The 24,525-nt window shown below is 43.2% G+C and overlaps 1 protein-coding gene across 1 annotated transcript in view; it reads left to right on the top strand.

Annotated features, from left to right (window-relative positions):
• Positions 1-24,525, top strand: part of TRPM8 (transient receptor potential cation channel subfamily M member 8) — a 171,270-nt gene that overhangs the window by 8,080 nt on the left and 138,665 nt on the right. Inside the window, exons 2-6 of the mRNA XM_087717034.1 lie at positions 6,468-6,541; positions 8,387-8,543; positions 9,376-9,553; positions 11,050-11,222; positions 12,063-12,237. Of these exons, the coding sequence (XP_087573160.1) occupies positions 6,468-6,541; positions 8,387-8,543; positions 9,376-9,553; positions 11,050-11,222; positions 12,063-12,237 (757 nt within the window). The remainder of the gene's footprint in view (positions 1-6,467; positions 6,542-8,386; positions 8,544-9,375; positions 9,554-11,049; positions 11,223-12,062; positions 12,238-24,525) is intronic.

Raw genomic sequence — 24,525 nt, 5'->3', positions numbered from 1 at the left:
AAAGATCTGTCTTGCACATGGCTCCTGCGTGTCAATTCCCTCACAACAACAACCCACACGTTTACAATACTGGCGACGAGGGTGGGATTGATATGCGATTCCCGCAGAGCCTAACAACATCAGCCAACGTGAACTCAGGGAAATTTTTTTTTTCTTTCCTACATTGAGGGCCTGTCAGGGCCGCCGCTATGGCCAGCAAGCGACATCAACAGCAGCCTCCGGTTGTAGCCAACCTCAGTAAGCTCCAGGCGCGGCCTCCATCCGTCCGAGGGATGGGCTTCCTACGCTTAACCTCAACTGGAGCCGCCGCCGCTACTCAGGGATGAGCTATGGACCGTGATGGCTAAACTGCGCCAGCTGTGCCTGCCTGCCTGCCTGCCACCAGCTGTTCCTACGGCATGCCTGCCACCAGCTGTTCCTACAGCACTCCAACCACCTCGTTCCAACCGCTGCGTTCAACAACAGCCTCGTTCTCCAAGCTGCCACCTAGCACCACCGGCTACGCTCTCTCAGCCTGTCTAAAGCCTCTCCAACACTAGCACACTCACAACATACACCAGACTGTCCTCTACACCATGAGCCTCCTTCCGCTGCAAAGGCCACCACTTGCCTCCCTAAAACCAACGAGAGCCTTCCTACAACACAACGAGAGCCTCCCTGCTGCAAAGATTCCAAAGGACCTGTTTTTTTTTCCTGGTTCTAAAATTTAGCTACGAAGGACTCACCACCATCTTGAAACAGCAGAACTGGGGGGAAGGAGAGAGATTGAATATGCAAATACCAGCTGCGACGTGATTGGCTGGTCATTTGGTCTTTAGAACTGGGGGGAAGGAGTGTTGCATATTCAATATGCAAATACCAGCTGCGACCTGATTGGTTGGTCGTTTTGACAGTTGGTCTGAGTGCTAGTATAAATACCCTGGCAGTTGCAGGGAACGTTTGAATCACTTGTCACCTGTGTTATAATAAAGATCTGTCTTGCACATGGCTCCTGCGTGTCAATTCCCTCACAACAACAACCCACACGTTTACAATACAAAGTGTCCAGCTAATTTGAGTTGTGGCACCTTACCATTAAGCACAGTCTTTGGCTAGCAGGAAAATACAACTTCCCTCTCACCCAAGCTAAGTTATCTTTCATCAGGCATCTGGATTTGTTGCTCAAAAACAATTCATCGGTGGCTAAAGCTTGTTTAAAAGTTTGGGTGGTGGCTTCTTACCACCTATAAAGCCCTCTATGGTAGTGGATCTGGGTACTTGGGAGACCGCCTCCTGCCAATTGCCTCCTCGAGACCGATTAGATCTCATAGATTAGGCCTCCTCCGAGTGCCATCTGCCAGCCAGTGCCGGCTGGCTACTACACGGAGGAGAGCCTTTTCAGTGGCAGCTCCGACCCTCTGGAACGAGCTCCCCGTGGGGATTCGTACCCTCACCACCCTTCAGACCTTCCGTGCAGCCCTCAAGAACTGGCTATCCTGCCAGGCCTGGGGGTAGAGATTTGATCTGCCCCCACCCGAATGTTGGATGAATGTTGTTTACTTTTTAATTATATGTTATGTTATATGTTATTGTCTGTATCCCTCTCCCTATGAGTTGTTAGCCGCCCTGAGTCCCCTCAGGGAAAAGGGCGGCCTATAAATAAACCTATTCAATTCAATTCAATTCAATTCAATTCATTGTCCTTCAGAGGGTCTTATTTTGCCTGGGATCTGGTGGTTACTTTAGCAGCTAGTTGATTGTATTGTATCATGGGTTTGATTATGTCTGGCTTCATACTATTGTGGTTTTTTGGATAGTGCATCTGGCAGAAAATCCCTCCGTTCCCCAGAAGATATCTGAGCATAAATTCAAACCATTTAAAGTACTGAGCCCATTGTACTTGTTTTGGGGAGTTTCCTTGGGGTATTTAGGGCTTCTAAATTTTTATGATCCATCCAGACTGCAAAAGGGATCTTGATCCCCTCTAGGAAATGCCTCCAGGTTAAAAGAGCCCACCGAACTGCATAAGCCTCTTTCTTCCAAATGGCCCAACTTTGCTCAGATTCATTCAATTTTTTGGATGTGTAAACGGATGGTTGTAATTGGTCTTGCTCATTTTTCTGAAGCAGGACAGCTCCTATCGCCACATTGCTAGCATCTGCTTGTATGATGAATGGTTTCTCTGTGTCTGGGTGCTTTAGGATTGGTTCTGCCAAAAACAGAAGTTTATGTTTTTCAAATGCAGCTTGGCATTCCATTGTCCTGTTCAAAGGCTGCTTCAGTTTTGGGTTACCCTCCCCCTTCGTTTTTAAGAGCTTGGTGATAGGGAGAGCAATCTGGGCAAAAGCAGGGATAAACTGGCGGTAAAAGTTGGTGAATCCCAGGAAGCTTTGTAACTGTTTGCATGTTCTGGGTGGGTCCCAGTCAAGTACTGCCTGTACCTTCGAAGGATCCATTTGTATGCCCTGGTGTGAAATGCAGTAACCTAAGTAATCAATTTTTTCTTGGTGTAATTCACATTTGGAGAGTTTAGCATAAAGTTTGGCAGAGCAAATTTTGTTCAGAACCACACAGACTAGTTTTACATGTTCTGCCTTGGTCTCAGAATATAACAAAATGTCATCTAAATAAACCAAACAGCCCTTATATAAATGCTCCTGCAACACTTCATTTATTAATTGCATAAACACTGTAGGGGGCCCTTGTAGCCCAAATGGTAGCACTTTGAATTCATAGCATCCAAGAGGGGTGTTAAATGCCATTTTCCATTCATCTCCCTCCTTAAAGCTGATATATATTAGTAGGCCTCCCTTAGATCCAGCTTTGAAAAAATTCTCCCTTTCGCAAGGTGTGCTAGCAAATGTTTCATGTGAGGGAGAGGATACATACTCTCCACACTGACTGAATTCAAGTTTCGAAAATCGACACATGGATGTTTAGAGCCATCTTTTTTCTCTCTAAACAACACTGGGGCTGCAATTTTTGGCTGGGCTGGTTCAAAGAAACCCCTTGCTAGGTTTTTCTCAATGAATGTCCTCACTTCTTCCAGCTCCCTCGGAGACATGCTATACATCTTGGGTTTAGGGAGTTTGGCCTTGGGTAGAATTTCTATTGTACAGTCAGTGAAGCGGTGGGGGGGGAGCTCATCAGATATTTTTCGCTAAAAACCTCAGCCAAGTCCTTGTATTCTTTGGGTATGTCCTAGGTTGGCACATTGTAAGAGGGTATTGCTGTTTCTAAGTGCTCTGCCCCTTCAGTTTCCTGTTGTGGATTCTCAGCAAAAGTCACATGCATCTGCATTCTTATGGTGTTTTGCTTCCAATTAATTTTGGGGTTCCATTTTTTCAGCCATGCAAGACCCAAAACTAGTGGCAATTCCATGCCCTGTAGAGGCTCAGTGGCAAATGAAACTGGCTCCACCCCCCCCCTGCTACTGACCCATCCAGTTGGCAAAAAGCTATGGGGCTCTTCAGCTTCCTTTCATTAATCCTCAACTTCCTTACCAGGGTTGGGCTGATCAAATAGCAGGTGCACCCTGAGTCCACTAAAGCAGAGATTTTTATCCCCCTCTCCCAGTTGGGGATAAACAGGGGGCGGGTAAGCAGTTTAATTGGTTTGCTTACCAGTGATTCGTCCTCTGGATTGCTCCTGAATGAGTATGGTTCCTCTTCCCAAGAATCGGGGGCTTCCTCCTCAAAGAGGGGAGGGGTGGAGATTCTATGATCTCCCTGCTCTTCAGGGCCATTTCCTTCCCACGTTGGCCCGGTTTTGTAGGTTTCCCCCCCAATGGGTGCTCTGGTTTCCTAGCCAGTGCTTGTGAACAGCATTCTGCAGCTTGGTGCCCCTCTTTTCCACACTTGAAACAGACTGAAGGTTTCAGAGAAGATGCCGTTTGTGGGTTGGAAGGCTCTTGCTTTCATTGGGGTGGGGATTTCTTCCACATTTGCTCCACTCGGTACTGGTTCCTGGCCATGTTGATCTCTGCCTCTTCAGCAGTGAGATACCATTTATGTAGGTGGTTTGGTGCACCTCGGGCCATGTAGGCATTGTAGAGGTCATCACTCAGCCCGTCCTTGAACCAGCTTACCAGGATATCTTCTGCACAGTTCACACAACACGCCAAGTCTCGTAATTCTTCGGTATACTCTGCCACTGGCCGACGTCCCTGCTTCACAACTTTAAAGCAGTCATGTGCTTTGCGGTCTGTGAGGGAGTCTTTGAAATGTCATTGCAAGGCCATCATGAAACGGTCGAAGTCCCGCAGTTCTTGTGCATTGACATCATGTAGTGTCTTCATCCATCTGGCGGTGGCTCCTTCCATGACTAGGGTAACCACTTGCACTTGGGATCCTTGGGTTTGAAAATCATGCCCATATTCTTGCATGTAGGTGAGCATGTGTGCCACAAAGAATCCCAATTTTTTCAGGTTCCCATCTAACTTCACCCTAAGGGAAGGAGCTTTTCTGTCTAATTGCAGGTTTCAGGATTGGTTGGGAGAAGCCCCCAATCCCCAACTGGGGGGAGGGTTTGCTGGGTTCCTAGCTGTTGCTGCTGTGCCATCTGCTTGATCAGCAGGGCCCAGAGGGGGGTTAGCTCCCCTGGCATAGTCTAGCAATAGCAATAGAAGTTAGACTTATATACCGCTTCATAGGGCTTTCAGCCCTCTCTAAGCAGTTTACAGAGTCAGCATATTGCCCCCATAGTCTGGGTCCTCATTTTACCCACCTCGGAAGTCTGCGGTTGTCGCCCTTCCAACACCTCTTGGTTGCCATTCTGGCTCCCCCCAGAGGTTGAGATTTTCCAAAATCTCCATCACCAACTGGGTTACATGTCTCTTCAGACAATCCTCTCTCAGAGAGGCTTCATTTAGCTCCTCCTGGTCAGAGGGGGCTTCTAGCTCCAATTTCCACCCTGGTTTTTGACTACCTCGGGTAAGAGTGACTCCCCCGGTTCTCCCATCCCAGCCATCTTTCGTCCTGATGCCGATTGACCAACGGGGCTTTTTGGGGTCCTCCAGGCTCACCTCAACCTCTGTGACAGGGTATATGGAGCAGGTCTCTGGTTGGGGGGGGGGGTGATGTCTCCCTCCAGCAGTCAGCTTCCCCTTGTTCACTGCTGTGCTCAGACATGGTTTGCAGGGTCCCCTCGGTAGAGCAAATGTTGTCTCTCCTAGTTGACTGATTTGCAGATGTTGCTTTATGTAAGGGCTCCTCTCCTAACTTAAGAAATTGAAGACTCTTGAAATGGATTATTTCAAAAGGAACCTTTAATTAAGAATAATGGAAACCATTAGAGGCAAAGCAACATCTGAATCCCCTTAGGCACTGCAGGTAGAATTAAAGCAGTAGTGACCCCTCCCATGCAAATTCTAACCAATATACAATGTGAAGATGTTTCCTTTATCAACTGTCCTGAGAGCTGAATAAACATATATTCCCATAGCTATCTTCCATTAGGCATTAAAGTAAAATACCTCACACAGCCATCATAAACATTCCTCAAAAGGTGGTGGGATCTCTGGCCTTTCAGCGCCAGGAAACCAGTTGTAAAATGTCAGTTGTCTCAGGCTTTGCCAATAAATTGACTCCAAGGCGCCCCCACCTCACAATTGAATGGCAGTATCACTTTTAGGGATCTGACACACACACACACACACACACACACACACACACACACACACAGAGTACTATGTAAATATTTTAAACAACTGGGCAAAAATGCTGTAAATTAAGAATGCTTTCAGAAATGTTAATAGTTTATTTTTATCAATTAATAAAATGGAAAGTAAATGAACAAAAGAGAAATCCAAATCAAAGCAATATTTGGAGCTTTAAACTCTTAGAATGCTGCAGTAAAATATCTTCCTGTAATTAAAAATGGAACTGAGTCTACAGATTTGACATTGTTAGATGAACACTATAGTATACAAGTTCTCTAAGCAGTCAAAGAAAGGGAATAAATAAAAATGATGAGTTTTGCTGAAGTACTAAAAGGCAGGAAAAACAAAGCAAATGAAATAGTCTTCATCAATTCAATTTATACAACATTAGTTTGAAAATGGTCATCCACTAAATGAATCGAAGAGCCAATTTGGGGTAGTTGGTTAAGACATCCAGAAACTAGGATGCTGTGATTTCTAGTCTTTCCTTAGACACAAAGCCAACTAGATTATCTTGGGCTAGTCGTTTCTCTCAGCCCTAGGAAAGAGGCAGTGGTCCACCACTTCCAAAAAACATTGTGAAGAAAAGAACAAGGACTTGTCCAGGCAGTCTCCAAGAAGCAGACAAGACTGAACAGAAGGGGGTGGGGGTGGGGAGAATATACAACATTTGAATACATTGAGGTTTGTTATGCAATTATATGCAGTAATGATTATTGAATGCTTTTTAAGAGTAAAAAATAATATTAATTGCTTAATGAAGATTATTAATTATTTTTAATTGTGTACACTTGGGTTTCACTAAGGCTTTTAAATCTTACTTTCAAAGGATCTGGCACACTTTATTCAAGAAAACTTTAAGAAGAGAGAGTGTGTGTTTTTCACTAAAGATGCCAAGTCCAAGTAAGTAAATATTTATATATCATATAGATATTATAGAGTTTCAGAGAAATGGCAGTGAAACTTCTCTTCTTTGAAATAGAATACAGAATCACCAAGTACAAGTAATCCTCGACCTATGACCACTACTGAGCCCAACATTTCTGTTGTTAAGTAAAACATTTGTTAAGTTAGTTTTGTTCCATTTTATGACCTTTCTTGTCACAGTTGTTAAGTGAATCACTACAGTGGATAAGCCAGTAACCCAGTTGTTAAATCTGGCTTCCCCATTGTCTTCGCTTGTCAGAAGTGTGCCAAAGGGAATCATGTGACCCTGGGACACTGCAACTATCATAAATATGAACCAGTTGCCAAGCATCTGAATTTTGATCATGTGATCATGGGGATGCTGCAAAGGTCATAACTCTGAAAAATGGCATAAGTCTCATTTTTCAGTGCCATTGCAATTTTGAATGGTCGCTAAATGAACTCTGGTAAGTCATGGATTACCTGTCAAGGCAATGGGAGCATATTTAGGCCTTATCCAGAGATGGGATTCAGCTGGTTTGTACCGATTTGGGCAAACCAGTTGTTAAGATTCGGTGCAGTTTGGCGAACCAGCAAATCCCACCACTGGATGGCCCCGCCCACACCACACCATTCATTCTATCTCACCTTGCCTGCCTTGGCCAGTGACTAGAGTCACAGCCATGCCCATCTACTCTCTGGCTCCTTCACTCGCTTGCCCAGACCACACGGCACAGCTGATCTCCTCACCCAATCTGTTCACCACGGCTGCCCATGAAGGTAAGGTGCTCAGCCGAAGGCCCACATCTGGGTGGGCACGACGAGGTTCGGCCACCTTTCGGACCTGTCTCTTTCCATTCTTCTGCCCACTTATCTCCCTCTCACCCTTCATCTCGGGTCAGGGGACATGCCAGTCCCTGGCTCTGGCCTTCCTTGGGGCCTCCACCCGCATGCCACCCACTCACCCCAGGTTGTGGGACGCACCTGTTCCTGGCTCTAACCTTCCCTGGGGCCTTCCCAGGCGCAAGAAACCTCCAGCCGCCGCTCTTTGCCGGTGTGAGAAGCCTCCAGTGGCTGTTGCTGGCTCGGTTCTGGCTGGCAAAGAGATGGCAGCTGGAGGCCATTCGCGCCACCAAAGAGCAGCTGCAGGTCCCTCGCAACAAAAAAGAGCAGGAGCTACAGGCTTCTTGTGCTGAAAAAGACCAGCAGCTTCAGGCTTCTCGTGCCAAAAAAGAGCGGCAGCTGGAGGCTTCTTGTGCCAAAAAAGACTGGCAGCTACAGGCCAGTATCTCTGGGCGTGGCTTCAAAAAATAGTTGCATTTTGAGTCAGATGTGAATTGCTTTCTGTGAGGGACTTAAAAGGTTCAATATGAACCTTCAGTTTGAACTGATTATATTTCATGGATGAAAATGCTAGTCCAAGCTTATATGCCTGTTCAAATATACTGTTACCTTTTTTTTCAAGTTTGGTAAATGGAATTGTTCTTTTCTTCTCTTTAAAATATTGTGTAAAGCTCTAAGACCCACTGTTACTATCTTAGTCATTCAAGAGTCTCACAATAGAAATGTTCTAGTAGAGACTAAGGTTCAGTCTATCAGGGATACTTTCAATTTAGATTCCTGCTATAAGAAGAGTATTGGCCTAGATTGTTTAGGATTTTATGTTGTCATTGGATTGCTAAAGGTGGGAATTATTTTTACTGCTGTACAATTCATAATGTGTAATGCTAAAATTTTGCATTTTTCCCTAAGTATTTGAAAGCTAAATAAAATGTTTATTATACCCTTGTAAAAAACAAACTCCTTTTGATTAAAGGTTTTTACATATGTATATGTTTATAGTGACAACCAATGTAAATGTGGATATTTGAAATCACAACACGTGGAAGAGATGCAGATTAACGATAATGAGAAATGGAATTATAAGAAACATACTAAAGAATTCCCAACTGATGCTTTTGGAGACATTAAATTTGAAAATTTGGGTAAGACAGGAAAGGTAAGTTAATCACCTGCATTTTTTTTGGTGTGTTTTCTTTTTATATCAGCCTTTGAATGACACAATTTTAAGAGAGATTGGATTGATACTATATGCACACACTCATAAGCAGCATTTTATTTGTTTATTCAATTTCTGTAGCTGCCCAAAGCCAAGTAACGGAGCCCTTAATACATTCTGAGTTCCAAACCTGGGTTTTAAATGTTAAGCCAAGTTTTAATGCTTTGCAAAAAGCCAGCAGGGTCCAAGGGGGAGATCTATAAGGTGGGGCTACAGAAACTACTTTCCACCAGTCAACGTTCTTTGGCTGACAGAATCTGCAGCATGCCCAATCTATTGGATCGACTTGGACAGGTAGAAACTCTCAGTAAAATTACAAATACAATTAAAATACTCGCTTGCAAAAATTACCAAGATTCTTGGAGATTTCTTTTTTCTCATTCTTTTTTTAATTTCTCTCAGTTACATGGTTCGCTTAGCAACAATTTTGCTGGAATCAAGTGGGTCCTAAATGAGGACAGACTGTATAATAAAAAAAGATATTGGAATGTCCATTCAAAATATGGTAGCATGAAAAAATTCCAAATTAGAAAAGCTGTTAAACATTATTTTTCTTTCCCATTAAGATGTTATAAAGGGGCACAAGGAAACATATGCATTGATTATGAACTTATAAAATGAAATTCCGTGTTATATAAAATCTGCATAACAAAGGGATTTTCATAACAGAAGTAAAGGATAGTGTAAACGGGAAGCCACTGACAAAATAAGACATATCTACTTTGAATGAATTGGGGCTTTTCCTGTTGTAACAATTGTTTTTGTTTCTTAGTACATTCGTCTGTCATGTGACACAGACTCTGAAACCCTCTATGACCTAATGACACAACAATGGCATCTAAAAACACCCAACCTCATCATCTCTGTCACAGGTGGAGCAAAAAATTTTGCTTTAAAGCCACGCATACGTAAAATTGTCAGCCGGTTGATTTATATTGCACAGTCCAAAGGTAAAGTAGGCCTTTTTTTCTCAAGTTTGGCCTAGGAAAAAATAAATAAGCTTTACTAGGTTAAATATGAAGCAGAAAAGGACATGAGGCAGATCATACTGTATATGGAGTAAATACTCCAGCCTGTAAAAATAAACTGATTATATTACATTAAAAACTATTTCTGATTAAGCATGCTCAGGTTCCTTGCCTAGACTTATTATTTACCAAAATAAGTAAAATTTGGTAGGATACAAGTTACTGTTTTAAATATGTTATTTGTCTACTTTGAGTTTTGAAATCTAGAAGTAGTAGCTGAATGTACACTGCCTGTCCAAGACACAGAGGGAATTTATTTGCAAATAGTAAAATATTTAAAGGGTAAAGTTTTGTCAACATATCTGTCAGGGTTCCAAATAACAGACCCAAAGTAATCAAAACTTTGAGGCTTAGAGTTTCTTCAAAGTATGAATTAATTAAGAATGTCATATTGACATAGCTGGTGGTACCGAATTTTTCCCACCCAATCAAAACCACACCATCACATGGCCCAATAAGGTCGTAGTCTCAGCTCCATGCCCCTATAACACCTGGTAGAGTATCCTTGGCTCCCATGGGAAAGAACCTTATATTGGCTACACAGTCCCCGCAGCTATCTCTACCTCCCCTCCCCCACTTCACGTCCCCAGAGATTCGACTGTGGCCCTGAAGATGCTCCTAAAATGGCTTCAGGGCTGACAATATCTGTATCTATCTGTGTCTGTTAAATGGAACATGTTTAACTAGAAAAATATTTCTGAATGGTTTTGCTGATAAAACTTGGGGGAAAGAGATGTCAAACATGTTCTCATGGTTTTTTTTTTTATATCATCCAGATAACTTTTCCTTTATTTGTGTTCCCCATACTGTAGTCATATCTTGTTCACCTTGTCATTTAATTTTTCATTCTATTTGTACTGGTTACTCTTTACTATTTTGCAGTTCCAGGTTTTGCATCCTATTTGATATTAAATGGAACAATATAATTTAGTTTAAATACTACTTTAAACCGCTTTCTAAAACACACAGTGAAATTAAGATAGTTTAAACATCTGATTGGAAGTATATTTGTGGTATGATTCAATTAAAACTATGACATAGGAACCTGTTATGTGATTAGGTATATTATTTATATACTGTATTTCCTTTGAAAAATAATGTGTAATGTATAGACATTTCAATAATTTCATCATGAATCTTGCTGAAAGTAGATTTGAGGTTTTACTTCCATCTATTTCAAATAATTCAGTCATAATCCAAATTTATTACTTGTTGCAAAGTAGAAAATAAAATGAACCCAACCTCCATTTAAGGATACAGAGTACTGAAGCTCTCCTTTCTGCTTGAAATTAACACAGAGCAATCTAAATTTTGTGGATGCTTTATTAGTTTTAAATTGCTGTGAATCCTTGCTAGATTGAGTGACACATTCATAAATGAATAAACAAATAACGTGTTTGACTTGAAACTCTGTGCAGGAGCCTGGATATTCACTGGAGGTACCCATTATGGACTGATGAAGTATATTGGAGAAGTAGTGCGAGATAATACTATCAGTAGGAACTCGGAAGAGAACGTGATTGCTATTGGCATAGCTCCTTGGGGCATGGTATCTAATCGTGAGAATCTTATCAGAACTTGTGATACTGAGGTACTGAATTTGGTTAATAATTTACATTCAAGATTATTTCAGTCCCAACATTACATAGAGGAGGTTATTTACTCATTTAAATCCATTCTATTGCTGCATGTCTACGCTGATATTTGAAACAAGATTTTAACATTATGTAGTCTATAGTTCTTGAAGCTTGAACAATTATAGATCTTGATTAATTATTAATGAAATGATTGAAAGAATATTGCAAACAATGTATCATTTACAAAACAATAAATTGAGCTGCAAATCATGTGGAAAGTCAAATTAGTCTTAGAAATGAATTATGTAAATTGACAGAATAAAGAAAGGCTAGAATAAAACAAAGATTATGTTCACAGAAAATTTGACTAAGTTATAATTTAGCAAAAAATATTTTAAAAAATGAAAGGAAACTTGCATATTAAAATTGGTGACACAATTTTCAAATGGCTGCTTACAAGAATAGAGTTAATGAGTGAAATGTAAACAAGAGGTCCACTTCTTCATTCCCCCAAACATTGACTCCTACACTCCCCATCCATTTCTTTATGGAGAAATTGTTTTTGCCAATGAAAAAAGGCTGATGCCTAGCATATCTGGTGGAGCATGCATGGGCAACCTCAAGAGAGCCATGCTTGCAGATATTGCAACCAATGCAGCTCTGGTCAGGGTTTGAGATTCCAAAATTTAATGAGCTCAGTTTAGTGTGATTTCTTGTCCAAATGAATTGCATGCATTGTGTTATTAACCATCATTTCTCAAAATTTGAAAAAAGGTTGACAAAGATAATATGTAATGCAAAAAAATAAGATGTTGAAAGGATTTTTATGCCTAAATGTTTTATCTAATTCCCAGACATACTATTCAGCAAGCTACATCATGGATGATCAGAAAAAGGACCTTTTATACTGTTTAGATAATAACCATACTCATCTAATTTTGGTGGATAATGGAACTCATGGGTGTCAAGGCACAGAGACAAAGTTACGCACCCAGTTAGAAAAATATATTTCAGAATGCATTATTCCAGGTCAGTATCTAATAGGGATAATTATTTTAGAATTAAGTATCAATTAACATCAAATGTTATAGTTATTTTTTAGGATGAATACATTCATTTGACTCACATGTAGTTTAGTTTTTTTTTTTATTAGAATGTTATATTTAAAAGGCAACTATATGATGTAACAAGTGAATGAATAAATAAATATATTTAAGATAAAAAATTTCTCTACTGATTATGTTGAACAGTTATTATATAGAATATATGAAAAAATATTTCTGTGTTCACTGTGATTCATGTTGCATGTGTGCTGGCCAGCTAATTTTTGGCCTTGATTTTCAGCCGTTTTTCTCCCTCCGGAGGGAGAAAAATGGCCCAATAGCAACCCATAAGTTTGTTCCTAAACTTCTAGTTTGCGTGTTCGGGCATTTTTCACCCTCCTCAGGCTCCTAGAAAGCCTCTGGAGCCTGAGGAGGAAGAAGAATGGACCTACCAGGCTCACCGGAAATCGGAAAATGGGCTGTTTCCAGCCTCTGGAGGGTCTTCGGAGGGCCTCCAGGGGGCGGAGAGGCCGTTTTTGCTCTCCCCAGGCTCCTAGAAAGCTGAGTGTGCATGCGCAGGGCAGTGGGGGGGTGGTGGTCATGTGTTGATGTGCTGGAGGCATGGCACTGGGGGAGGCATTAAATTATGGGGGTAGTATGCAAGTGCTTTTGGCACCCGAGGTGAAAAAGGTTTGCCATCACTGTTATAGGCTTTGGGAGTTTTGAGGTAAGGACTTTTTAGATTCTCAGAAACTATATAGAAAATATTCTTGGAATACAAAGAAATATTTAAGATATGGCAAAAATATGGTGACTCAAACTAACCCCTGCCATGTAAATCAAGGGCCCACTAAAGAGAGAAGATGGCAAGGAAGTGACTGGCAGTAGGGAGAAAGCAGAGCTGCTTAACTAATTCTTTGCATCAGTCCAACGTACCCAAAAAACTACTGTAAAAGACAAACTAGAAATAAAAATTAAAATAATCAAGAAAATGGTAAGAGAACACCTATCTGACTTTGATGAATATCTGACCTTGATGAATATAAATCATTCATCTTCTTGATCAGTTTTGTATGGACTCCTCTTAGCAACTCCTTGCTTATAAGATCTCTCATATAATCTTGATGCCCTCTTTCTGTTTCCTTATTCAGCTTGTCTTTGATTGTCAGCAGTGTTATCAAAATTTTTGCTAGTGGAATTTCTTTCTTTAAATCCATAGGTTCTTTAATTTTATCTTCTTCTATATCTTGACCTTTGAAATAGATTTCCTCTCCATTTAATTCCTCTTTCTGTATTCTATTCTTTCCCTTCCCTTTTAGGAGGGAGCGAGTTATCCTAAACAGGGTGGCTGGGCGAGATTCTGCAGACGTAATAAGAGCGGAAAAACGTACACATTTTGCCGCCCGTATCGCCACTAAATAAGTCCTAGTGAAGGCTCTTAGTAGTGTTCGGTCAGATTCGGAGTTGCTAGCCCTCCAGCGTCACTCTAGGCATCTCTTTTGGCGCTTCATCTCCCGGAGTTCCTCGGGGAACCAAGGTGCCCTCCTGGATCCACTGCTGCGGAGAGGCCGCAAAGGCGCAATCCGGTCTAGTGCCTCAGTAGCCACTGTATTCCACGTGGTGACCAAGGACTCTGTCGGATTGTGGGCAAGAGAGTCAGGTATCTCCCCAAGCTCCTTCTGAAATCCCAACGGGTCCATCAGGTGCCTGGGGCGGAACCACTTAATCGGTTCCACCTCCCTGCAGTGGGGGAGTAGCTTCCAAAAATCAAGCCTCAACAGGAAGTGATCTGACCATGACAAGGGGGAGATCTCTATACCCCTTAACTCAAGATCACGTCTCCACTGCCCCAAGAGAAACACTAGGTCAAGCGTGTGTCCCGCTCTATGAGTCGGACCCTGAATTACCTGGGTCAAGTCCATGGTTGTCATGGAAGCCATGAACTCCTGGGCCCCGTCAGAGCGTTTGCCTAGGGACAGCAGGTTGAAGTCCCCCAGTACTATCAGTCTGGGGAACTCAACCGCCAACCCGGCTACTGACTCCAGGAGCGCAGGCAGAGCTGTTGTGATGCAGCTGGGAGGTAGGTACGTCAAAAGCAAGCCCACTTGAACCCCTAGGTCTAACTTCAAGAGAAGGGACTCACACTCTACAGTCTCCGGAGCAGGGATCCTGTGAGGAACTAATGATCCTCGGATAATAATTGCCACTCCCCCACCCCTTCTTTGATGTCGTGGTTGGTGGAGCACCTGAAACCCTTCCGGGCACATTTCTGAGAGGGGGACTCCTCCCTCATGGGCCAGCCAGGTTTCAGTAATACATGCCAGATCTGCCCCCTCATCAAGTATTAAGTCCTGGACGAGGGGAGCTTTATGAATCACAGACCTGGCATTTAGCAACAACAACCTGAGACCAGGGTCTCTTGCCACCAGGTCCTTGAGTTGAGCTTACAGGGCGACGTAGCAAGCCCTCCTTCCACGGTAATGGCTAGCCCTGTAGCTCCCGTCAAACCTGCCCCTCCCCATCATGACCGGAATGCTCCGGCCCACCCCCATACTACATACTACATATGCAGTAGTACGCTTTTCTCAAGTCCAGTTTGGTGAACACCTTGCCTTTAGCCAAGTGGTTCAACATATCCTTCATGAGAGGTAGTGGGTAGGTGTTCTTTACACATATGGCATTTATCCCTCGCAGATCAATGCAGAGATGAACCCCGCCATATTTCTTCTCTTTGAAGAGCAGTGGGGCTGCTACTTCTGACTTAGCTGGTTTAATAAAGCCCCACTTCAAATTGACGCCAATGTACTTTCTTAATTCTACCATCTCTTTGAGGGTCATGGAGTACATTTTTGGCTTTGGTAGGGTAGCCCAAAATATGAATTCTATTGCACAATCACTGGGCTGATGAGGGGGGAGATAGTTACAATCTTCCTCACTGAAAACCCCTGACAGGCCCCAGTACTCTTTTGGCACTTACTGGATTCCTGGGGTTTTTGTTTTTGCTGCAGGGGCTGCAGGCTCTGGGCAGTCTGCTTTATTGGGTTCAATAGTCCCCAGGTGGCCCTCTGGCTTCACCGGTAATAGCGGCCCAAAGCTTATAATCAATTTCTGAACATCGTCCTCCCACATTATTGTAGGGGTCCACTTGTCCAGCTATGCAAGCCCCAAGATAATTGATTCATGCATTTTTGGAGCTACGATGAATCTGAGGAATTCATAGTGGCAGCCTATCTGCAACTTTACTAAGTCAGTAATTAGTTTGGCTGGGGCCCCACCAATTAGCATTCCATCTACCTGCTCAAACTGAATGGGATGGGCTAGGGGTCTTGTGCATATGCCTAGCTGCTCCACGATAGATATGCTGATTAAGCATCGGGTGCAGCTGGTGTCCATGATTACTCCAACTTCCCCTTCTACCCCTGTTTCGGGCATTTTGAGCTTGGCTTTGATGGCAAAGGGGTGGACGGGTACACTTACCTTTGCGTCATCTTCACTGTTTTCCTCCTCCTCCAAAGTGGGAGGGGTTTTCCCATTGCTCGGACTCTCTATGTCCTCAGGCTGGGGATCAGATTTCTCATGTTGTTGGGCCAGATGACTTTCTTTGTGGCTTTTGGGGCCTTCTATTTGTCCCGCTGGCAGTTGGTGTGCACTCTTGTGGGATTGAGGTTGAAGCCAGGCACTCTGATGCTCTGTGCCCAGATTGACTGCACCAGTAGCCTTTTATTATCCCCCTGAGGGGACGGGGATTCTCAGCTTGCTTTGTCTGCATTCAGCGGCCCAAAGGTCTTCTAGCAAGTTTTTTCTGCAATGGGCTTTTGATGGGGGTGAAGATCGTGGTCCAGAAAGACTGTGGTGATGCACCAATTCTGGTTCTCTTCTGGAACACCCCCCTGCGAGATGTTGGCCTGATCCACTTGTTGCTGTGTGGAAAGAGCAAAGATCTCTACTCCAGAGTCTCTATTAGGGAAGGAGAATGTGGGCTGGGCCAGGGTCCACCTAGGTGGTCCCGAGCTAAGGCGAGGGTTGATTCCATTCATATTCAGCTGTCTGAATTGGTCTGGGAGACTGGTCAGAGATTGACTGCGTGAAGGAGGCAGGGGTCCCCAGTTATCAGATCGGCTAGCTGGCATTTGCTTTGGTCTCCTCCAGTCATGTGTCACGGTTGCCCTTGCAAACACCTGCAGCTCCAGCAGCAACTCCCTAGATGCAATAAATCCTGAGGCTTCATCTTGCAGAGCTAATTCCATTTGCAAGAGAGGCCATGGGGTTGGCTCTTAGCACCTGTCTCCCAGCTGAAGTTCCCTCTCTGCAGCCTCTACCATGGCCTTGGAAGGCACATAGATGGTCTCAACATAGATAGACGATCCATCATCTGCTGCTTTCCCCATGGCTTTCTTTTCCTCCTCCATCTTCACTGAGATTTTTCACTGCCCAAGCTCGGGTCACTGCTAGGAATCAGAACCCCGAACAGCACCCCAATTTCTGGAGTAGCTGGTGAAGTATTTTAAGGGAGATTTGGGTTAATGTCAGCATTCCAAGTAGCATCCAAAATTAAATCAGAGTCCAAGGCTCTATAAATAAAGTTCCAATTTATTAAGAGAGCCATGTTGGCACATCTGGGAAAACCCGAATCTGAAGCTTCTCGGTTTTCCCCACCCAGGTTACAGTTCATGATCTTGCCCCCACACCCACAAGTCCATCACATGGTCCAGTTTTCTACTGTCATGCTGGCTGTTCCACCCATCCAGATCTGATCAGGTGCAAAGGTGTCAAGACAAAGGATTCAAAATAAAATTCCAGAAAGGAATTTTATTTTGGCCACATAGCATTTTACTCAAGTTCAGGTGGGCCTTCACATTCAAGTAGGTACCTGTCTCCCTGCTAGGTTTCATCGCCCCTACCGGAGCTGCTGGATATGTTAGCTGGATTGGCGGTTGATTTCCCCAGGCTTATGCTCCTGGGGGATTTCAATCTGCCTTCCATTGGCAAGACATCCGACTCAGCTTGGGAGTTCATGGCTTCCATGACAGCTATGGACCTAACTCAGTTAATTCAAGACCCCACCCATAATGGGGGACACACGCTCAACCTGATTTTTGTCTCTGGGCAATGGATGAATGATCTAGATTTAGGGGATATTTCTATCCAACGCTTGTCATGGTCAGATCATTTCCTCATCACGCTTGACTTCCATACTGTTACCTCTCACTGCAGGGAGGCGGAACCGACTAGATGGTTCCGCCCCAGGCACCTGATGGACCCTGAAAGGTTCCTGATGGAGCTTGGGACTTTTCCTGAATCCCTTGCTCACAACTCGACCGAAGCCCTAGTGGAAGCCTGGGGTAGGGTGGCCACTGGGGCTTTGGATCGTGTTGTGCCTTTGCGGCCTCTGACCCGGTGTCGATCCCGGGTAGCTCCCTGGTTTACCGAGGAGCTCCGGGAGATGACATGCCAGAAAAGACACCTAGAGAGGGGTTGGAGGGCCAGCCAGTCCGAATCTGATTGAACACTAGTAAGAATTCATATTAAATCCTACTTAGTGGCGATAAAAGCGGCAAAACGGCAACATTTTCCCGCTCTTATCGTGTCCACAGATAACTGCCCAGCCGCCCTGTTTAGGGTGACCCGCTCCTTACTTAACCAAGGAACTGGGAAAAACCCCTTGCAGGGTAGGGCTGAAGAATTTGTTCAGTATCTGCAGGATAAAATCACTCAGGTCGGACAGGCTTGGACTCTGACTGGGTAGATTCAGGCGAGTTCATGGGAATGAATCTTGTGGAGACCATCTGGGATGAGTTTGACCCTGTGACCCCCGAAGGCATGGACAGGATTATGGGGAGACTCAGTGCTGCCACTTGTGTGCTGGACCCGTATCCCTCTTGGTTAGTCTCAGCTTCCCAGGAGGTGACACGAGGCTGGCTCCAGGTGATTACCAACACTTCGTTGAGAGAGGGGTTCTTTCCCATCACCTTGAAGGAGGTGGTGGTGAGGCCCCTCCTTAAGAAGCCTTCCCTGGACCCAGTTTCTTTAGCCAACTATCGTCCGGTCTCCAACCTTTGCTTTATATATTATTTCATATATATTATAACATATATATGAAACCACTGGGTGAGATCATCCATGGTTTTGGGGTACGGTATCATCAATATGCTGATGGTACCAAACTTTTCAGCTGTACCCCAAACCACCCAAACAATGCCCTCGACATGATGTCCCGATGCCTGGAGGCTGTGTGTATCTGGATGGGGAGGAACAGGCTCAAGGTCAATCCCTCCAAGACTGAGTGGCTGTGGTTTCCATCATCCTGATTTGTGCATCTTGTTCCATCTTTGATGATAGGGGGAGAAATTTTAGCCCCCACAGAGAGAGCCCACAATCTGGGCATCCTCCTGGATATGCGACTTAGTTTAGAAGAACACCTGACAGCCGTGACCAGGGGGGCCTTTTACCAGGTTCGCCTGGTACATCAGTTGCGCCCCTTCCTGGATCGGGATACTCTGTGCACAGTCACTCATGCCCTTGTCCTTTCTCGCCTGGACTACTGTAACGCTCTCTACATGGGGCTGCCCTTGAAGATTACCCAGAGGCTTCAACTGGTCCAGAATGCAGCTGCGTGGGTTATCATGTGGGCACCTAGGTGCTTCCATGTTACACCCCTTTTAGGCAGCCTGCACTGGTTGCCAGTTGTTTTAGGGGTACAATTCAAGGTACTAATTATGACCTTTAAAGCACTCCATGGCTTAGGCCCAGGATACCTGCGAGACCACCTACTGCCACCGGTAGCCTCCCACTGTCCAGTGCGATCCCACAGAGTTGGCCTCCCCAGGGTTGCCGTTGGCCAGACAGTGTCGGCTAGCGATCCCCAGGGGGAGAGCCTTCTCTGTGGGAGCGCCTTCCCTCTGGAATGAGCTGCCCCTGGAGCTTCCTATAATCCCCAACCTCCGGTCCTTCCGACGCGCCCTAAAAAGTTGGCTTTTCCAGCAAGCCAGCCTGGCCTGAACAAAACAAAATAAATTATTGATCATTGTTAATTTTAATTGATTGTTTTTAAAAAAATGTTATTGTTAATCCTAATTGGGTTTGTTTGGGATATTCTATTTAATTTTTTTAACTTTTGTAATATGTGTCTTTTTTAATGTTGTACGCCACCCTGAGTCCTTGGGAGAAGGGCGGCATATAAATCCAATAAACCAAACCAAACCAAACCACTCCATACTATCTCCCCTCCCAATTCCCCATCATAGAAACAGCATAGTAAAATAATAGAAAGTGTGGTAGGCCAAAGATCCAAAAGGTTGCAGGTCTGACACCTGAGTTGTATAAACAGAGGCATAGAATCAAGATCATGTAAAATATTAGTGCCACTTTATAAAACCCTAGTAAGACCACACCTGGAATATTGCAACCAATTTTCGTCACCATACTACACAAAAGATGTTGAGACTTTGGGAAAAGTTCAGAGAAGAGCAACTGAAATGATCAAAGGCTTGAAGAGTAAACCATATGAAGAATGGCTGCAAGTTTTGGGTTTGGTTAGTCTAAAGAAAAGAAGAATTAGGGGTGATATGATAGCAGTATTCCAGTATTTGAGGGGCTGCCACAAAGAAGAGGGGGTCAAATTAGTCTCCAAAGCACCAGAGGGCAGGACAAGAAACAATGGTTGGAAACTAATCAAAGAGAGAAGCAATCTGGAATTAAGGAGAAACTTCCTAACAGTGAGGGCAATTAACCAGTGGAACAGCTTGCCTTCAGAAATAGTGGGCATTCCATCACTGGAGGTTTTTAAGAAGAGATTAGACAGTCATTTGTCTGAAATGGTATAGGTTCTCCTGCTTGAGCAGGGGGCTGGACTAGAAGACCTCGAAGGTCCCTTCCAGCTCTATTCTATTCACATACTTGGGATCATATTTAGATGTGAAATGTTTACTAACTCACAGGTGCTTTTTCAAGTGGCAACTGAACTGTCTTTGTTTTTCCTTGAAGATGTTTCGCTTTTCATGCAAGAAGCTTCTTTATTTTTGACTGAATGTTGGAAAATGGAAGGAATTATCTTCCTTGCAATCACATGGACATTAGTACTCTTTCTGAGTCATTGAGGCCACTTGGAGATTACTGACATTGAGATTATTTTTGTAGTACTTGGGTTTATACAGCACAAAGAAATAGGAGGGATCTGGAGAGGAAGCTGTATGAGCAAGGAAACCCTGAGCATGGCTATAAGCCCCAATCTAACTGAAGCAAAAGAGCCACCATCCCACTGCCACTTAGAGATTCTCATGACAGGGGAACTCACTTTGAGGATTTCATAGTAGCATAGTTAAATCAAGAGTTATTTCATGCCATTACTGCAGGCTAGCAAGTAAAATACCACACAATTCCTTATTAATTTTCATTTTCCATCTTTTTATAAAAATGCTTTTTACAGCTCTAATCTTGTTAACCTTGTTGGATTTGAAAGCTCTTGTTGGATTTGAGACTGATTTGTGTTTTAACAAGTGCCCTATCTTCTGACCACACTGTGCTTGCCCATTTATATATACAGAAGCTGGAATGGGAAACAAGTAAAACCAAAATTAAAAATAATATAAATTAAAAATGCTCAAGGACAAACTCTAAAACCTTTAAAATAAAATCTATCAAATTCTTTATTACAGTCAAGAAGCAAATGTGGGTTCAAATCAGTAACAATATTATATGGGTTAAAGGGGAGTGAAATAAAGGTGGTTGAATAATTTATGTACACAAATAGGAAAAGTAAAACCATCAGACAAGAACTAATGTAACAGACCATGTTTAAAGGATCCTGTTTCAGGTTTCACATTCAACACACGCTCAGTTGCTAGGTGATTATAGCAATTTAATCAGGGCTAAGTAGATAGACAAATTCCCAAACAATGTCTAGGAATGAAAACTTGCCTGAGTAATTTCACTTTCACTAGTAACACTTGAAAGAGAACTCAAAATCCAGTCTGAAGCTCAGCCAGGCCAGGTTTATCAGCCAGGCCAGAGTTTCCTACAGGAGCAGAATATGCAAGAAGGACTGCCAGAATAGGAGATCAATAGGATTGTTTACAACAGAAAAGCAGGACCAGGCTGCCTCTTAAAATCAGGTGCAGCCAGCTGATGTCAGCCTCTGCTTTGCTATTTGCTTTCAGATGCCATTGAAATGGGGAGGGGGGCTTGGTATTTGGGAGGGGAAGTTTTAGTACAGGAGAGATTGTAAAAAGGGAGTTTTGTTCTCACCATCTACTGCGCATGCTGGAGACTAGTGCTTGGTGTTGGTCAAGGCCAACCGTCCTGCATACCAACCTGATAATGCTCCTTGAAGACGAAACTCACATGACACCTAGGGGATTTGCAGATTGGACAGTGGGATGAGGGTTATCGGGGGGCGGGGTTGGTTACATATTGATATGTATGATTTCGCGTGCTTTTGCCTCAGATCTTGCTTTGCTTAGCTGCTATCTTTTCATAACCAGTAAAAGTACTCTTAATTCTGCAAAATGGAGTTAAGTGGTTTCTTTCTTGGTTGCTGAGGGAAACTGGCTTGACAGCTATCTTTAATGAAGACAATTACTTCCTTGCTTGGCAAGGCATCTCATTCAGTGTTTTTACTCTTCATTCTATTCCCTGAGTAAGGACTTGGAGGCCAAATTGCATCATGTAACTGTTCCAGCTATTCTGATGGTGCCTATATTTGATCAGTTTCAGGTAATACCTGGCTTGGTGTCCTGAAACTGCCATTCCAATGGTTCAGCTTTTCAGAATTAGAATAATTAAAACATTTAGATAATATAAATTAAGAAATAATATACCAAGATTATGAAATAGTTTCATAACAAAGCAGACAATGTCTCCCAAAAGGTAGAGCAGGGAACTAGAAGGTCAGCTATACTGGATTTAATTCTTACTAAAAAAGATGAAATGATAGAAGGGGTTGAAATTGCAGGAACTTTGGGGAGTGACTGTGATATTGGAATTCAACAATGCAGGCACAAGCAATATAACTATGTCAAACTAGTGTTTTAGACTTTAAGAGAACTGATTTCAACAAACTTAGAGTGAGTTTGAGAAGGATTCCATGGATGGAAACCTTTAATGGGAAAAGAGCTGTTGATAGGGAGTGAGCAGTCCAGCCTCAGCTGCTTTTTTGTGATGTGCCGCAGGGCTCAGTATTTTCTCCACTCTTTTTCAACATCTATATGAAACTGCTAGGTGAGATTACCCGTCACTAAAGGTTGAGGGATCTACAGTATACTGATGACACTAAATTCTATATTTCCACTCTTGGTGAGCCAAGCGATGCTGTGGTCTTGTGGTACCTGCTGTGGTCTTGTGGTACTGTGGAGGCCTGGATGGGGGGGTCAACCAACTTCAACTGCACCCTGATAAGACTGAATGGTTTGCAGTACATGACGCTCTGGGATCTGGGAATTAGTCAACTTTGACTCTGGATGGGGTGGCACTGCCCCAAAAAGATCCGATCCACAACTTGGGGGTTCTCCTGGAGTTGTGATCCCTGCTCGAGGAGCGGTTGGCAATCATGGCTACAAGAGTCTTTGCACAACTTTGTGTTGCATGCAAATTGCGGCCTTTCCAAGATCAGGATTTCCTGTGCTCAGTCATTCAGTCCCTAGTCATCTCATGGTTGGACTATTGTAATGCATGTAGACATGGGGCTACCCTCAAACATTCAGAAGCTACAGCTCGTGCAGAGTGCAATGGCACAGGCAGTTTTGGGAGGCCTTCTCTGCTGTTGCTCATGTCCTCTGGAGTCTGGAACATCTTCCTCCCAATGTAAGATTAGCCCTATCCTATCCTTTTGTAAGGGCCTAAAGACATTTTGGGCCCCAATGGGAGAACAGCACAGTGGAGGTGGTTGAATAAAAACAGATCCCACCTCCCCCACCCCGCCTTCCCTTCATGTCCTTTGATTTTAATGTTTCGTTTTTAATTTTTTTAATGTATATGTTTAGATATATTTTTATGACTGTAAGCCACCCAGAGTTATCTTATGATAAGATGGGCAGCCAATAAATTTTATAAATAAATAATAAGTAAACTCAGAAAGCTTGGGAAACTCCAAAAATGTGATTATAAAAACCCAGTCAGTTAACTAAGTTAAATTAAGTTAAGATAAGTTAAAAATTGGAAAACATAGAGTTAATATTGTATGAAAGGTAGGAATTGGATATGTATATAGTAACTATATCATGAAAGGGCTTAATGCATAGATAATTTGACTGACCATGCATACCTATGTAATGGATACAAACTGTTATTGTTGTAAGATCAAAAAATTCCATGGAAATGACTATGCCAGAAACGTCACACTATGTCCAACGTTTTTAATGTTTACCTAATAAATACTTTAAAAAAATATATTGCATCCAGTGTTGGTCACCACAGTAGAAAAAAAGATGTTGAGACTCTAGAAAGAGTGCAGAGAAGAACAACCAAGATTATTAGGGAACTGAGCATGGTTAGTGTAGTAAAGACAAGGGCCAGGGGAGACATGATAGCAGTGTTTCAATATTTGAGGGGCTGTCACAGAGAGGAAGGGGTCAAGCTATTTTCCAAGGTACCTGAAGGCCAGATGAGGCATAATGGATGGAAATTAATCAAGGGGAGATTCAACCTAGAAATAAGGAGAAATTTTCTGATAGTGAGAACCATCAACCAATGGAACAGCTTGCCTTTGTAGGGTGTGGGAGCTTTATTACTGGAGGCTTTCAAGAAGAGATTGGACATTTGTCAGAAATGGTGATGGGTCTCCTACTTGGGTGGGGAGTTGGACTAGATGACGTACAAGGTCCCTTCCAACTCAGTTAATCTAATCACCTTTTAGGAGTCTCTGGCTTATCTGGTCCTTTCCATGCTGCTCTGATGTGAAGATAATCCTGTAGGATAATTTTCAGGTTCAAGTACCTTGGGGAGGGGGTCTGCTGTTAGCCTGTAGTGGCACTGAGTAGCATGTTTGGCTTGCTTCTTGAAGGTACAGATTAGGAATACAAATCAAAATAGGCAACAAAATGATAGAACATCTATCCACTCTAGATGGATTCAAATCATCAAGACCAGATGGATTACATCCCAGGAGCTGGTTGCTGGTGGATGTGATCTTGGAACTTTTGAATTATATCATTCAAAGATCCTGGAGCACCAGGGAACTACCAGAGGACTGGAAAAGAACTGATTTGATTCCCATCTTCAAAAAAGGGGGGAGGAGGAGAATGGATCCAGGAAATATAGACCAATCATCCTGACATCAATA

This window comes from Thamnophis sirtalis, unplaced genomic scaffold (genome assembly GCF_051295495.1).
Source record: "Thamnophis sirtalis isolate CommonGarterSnake01/CBP01778 unplaced genomic scaffold, rThaSir2_p1.2 scaffold_5, whole genome shotgun sequence".
In the NCBI taxonomy this organism is placed as follows: Eukaryota; Metazoa; Chordata; class Lepidosauria; order Squamata; family Natricidae; genus Thamnophis; species Thamnophis sirtalis.
This window is presented reverse-complemented; position numbering and strand designations above follow the sequence as displayed.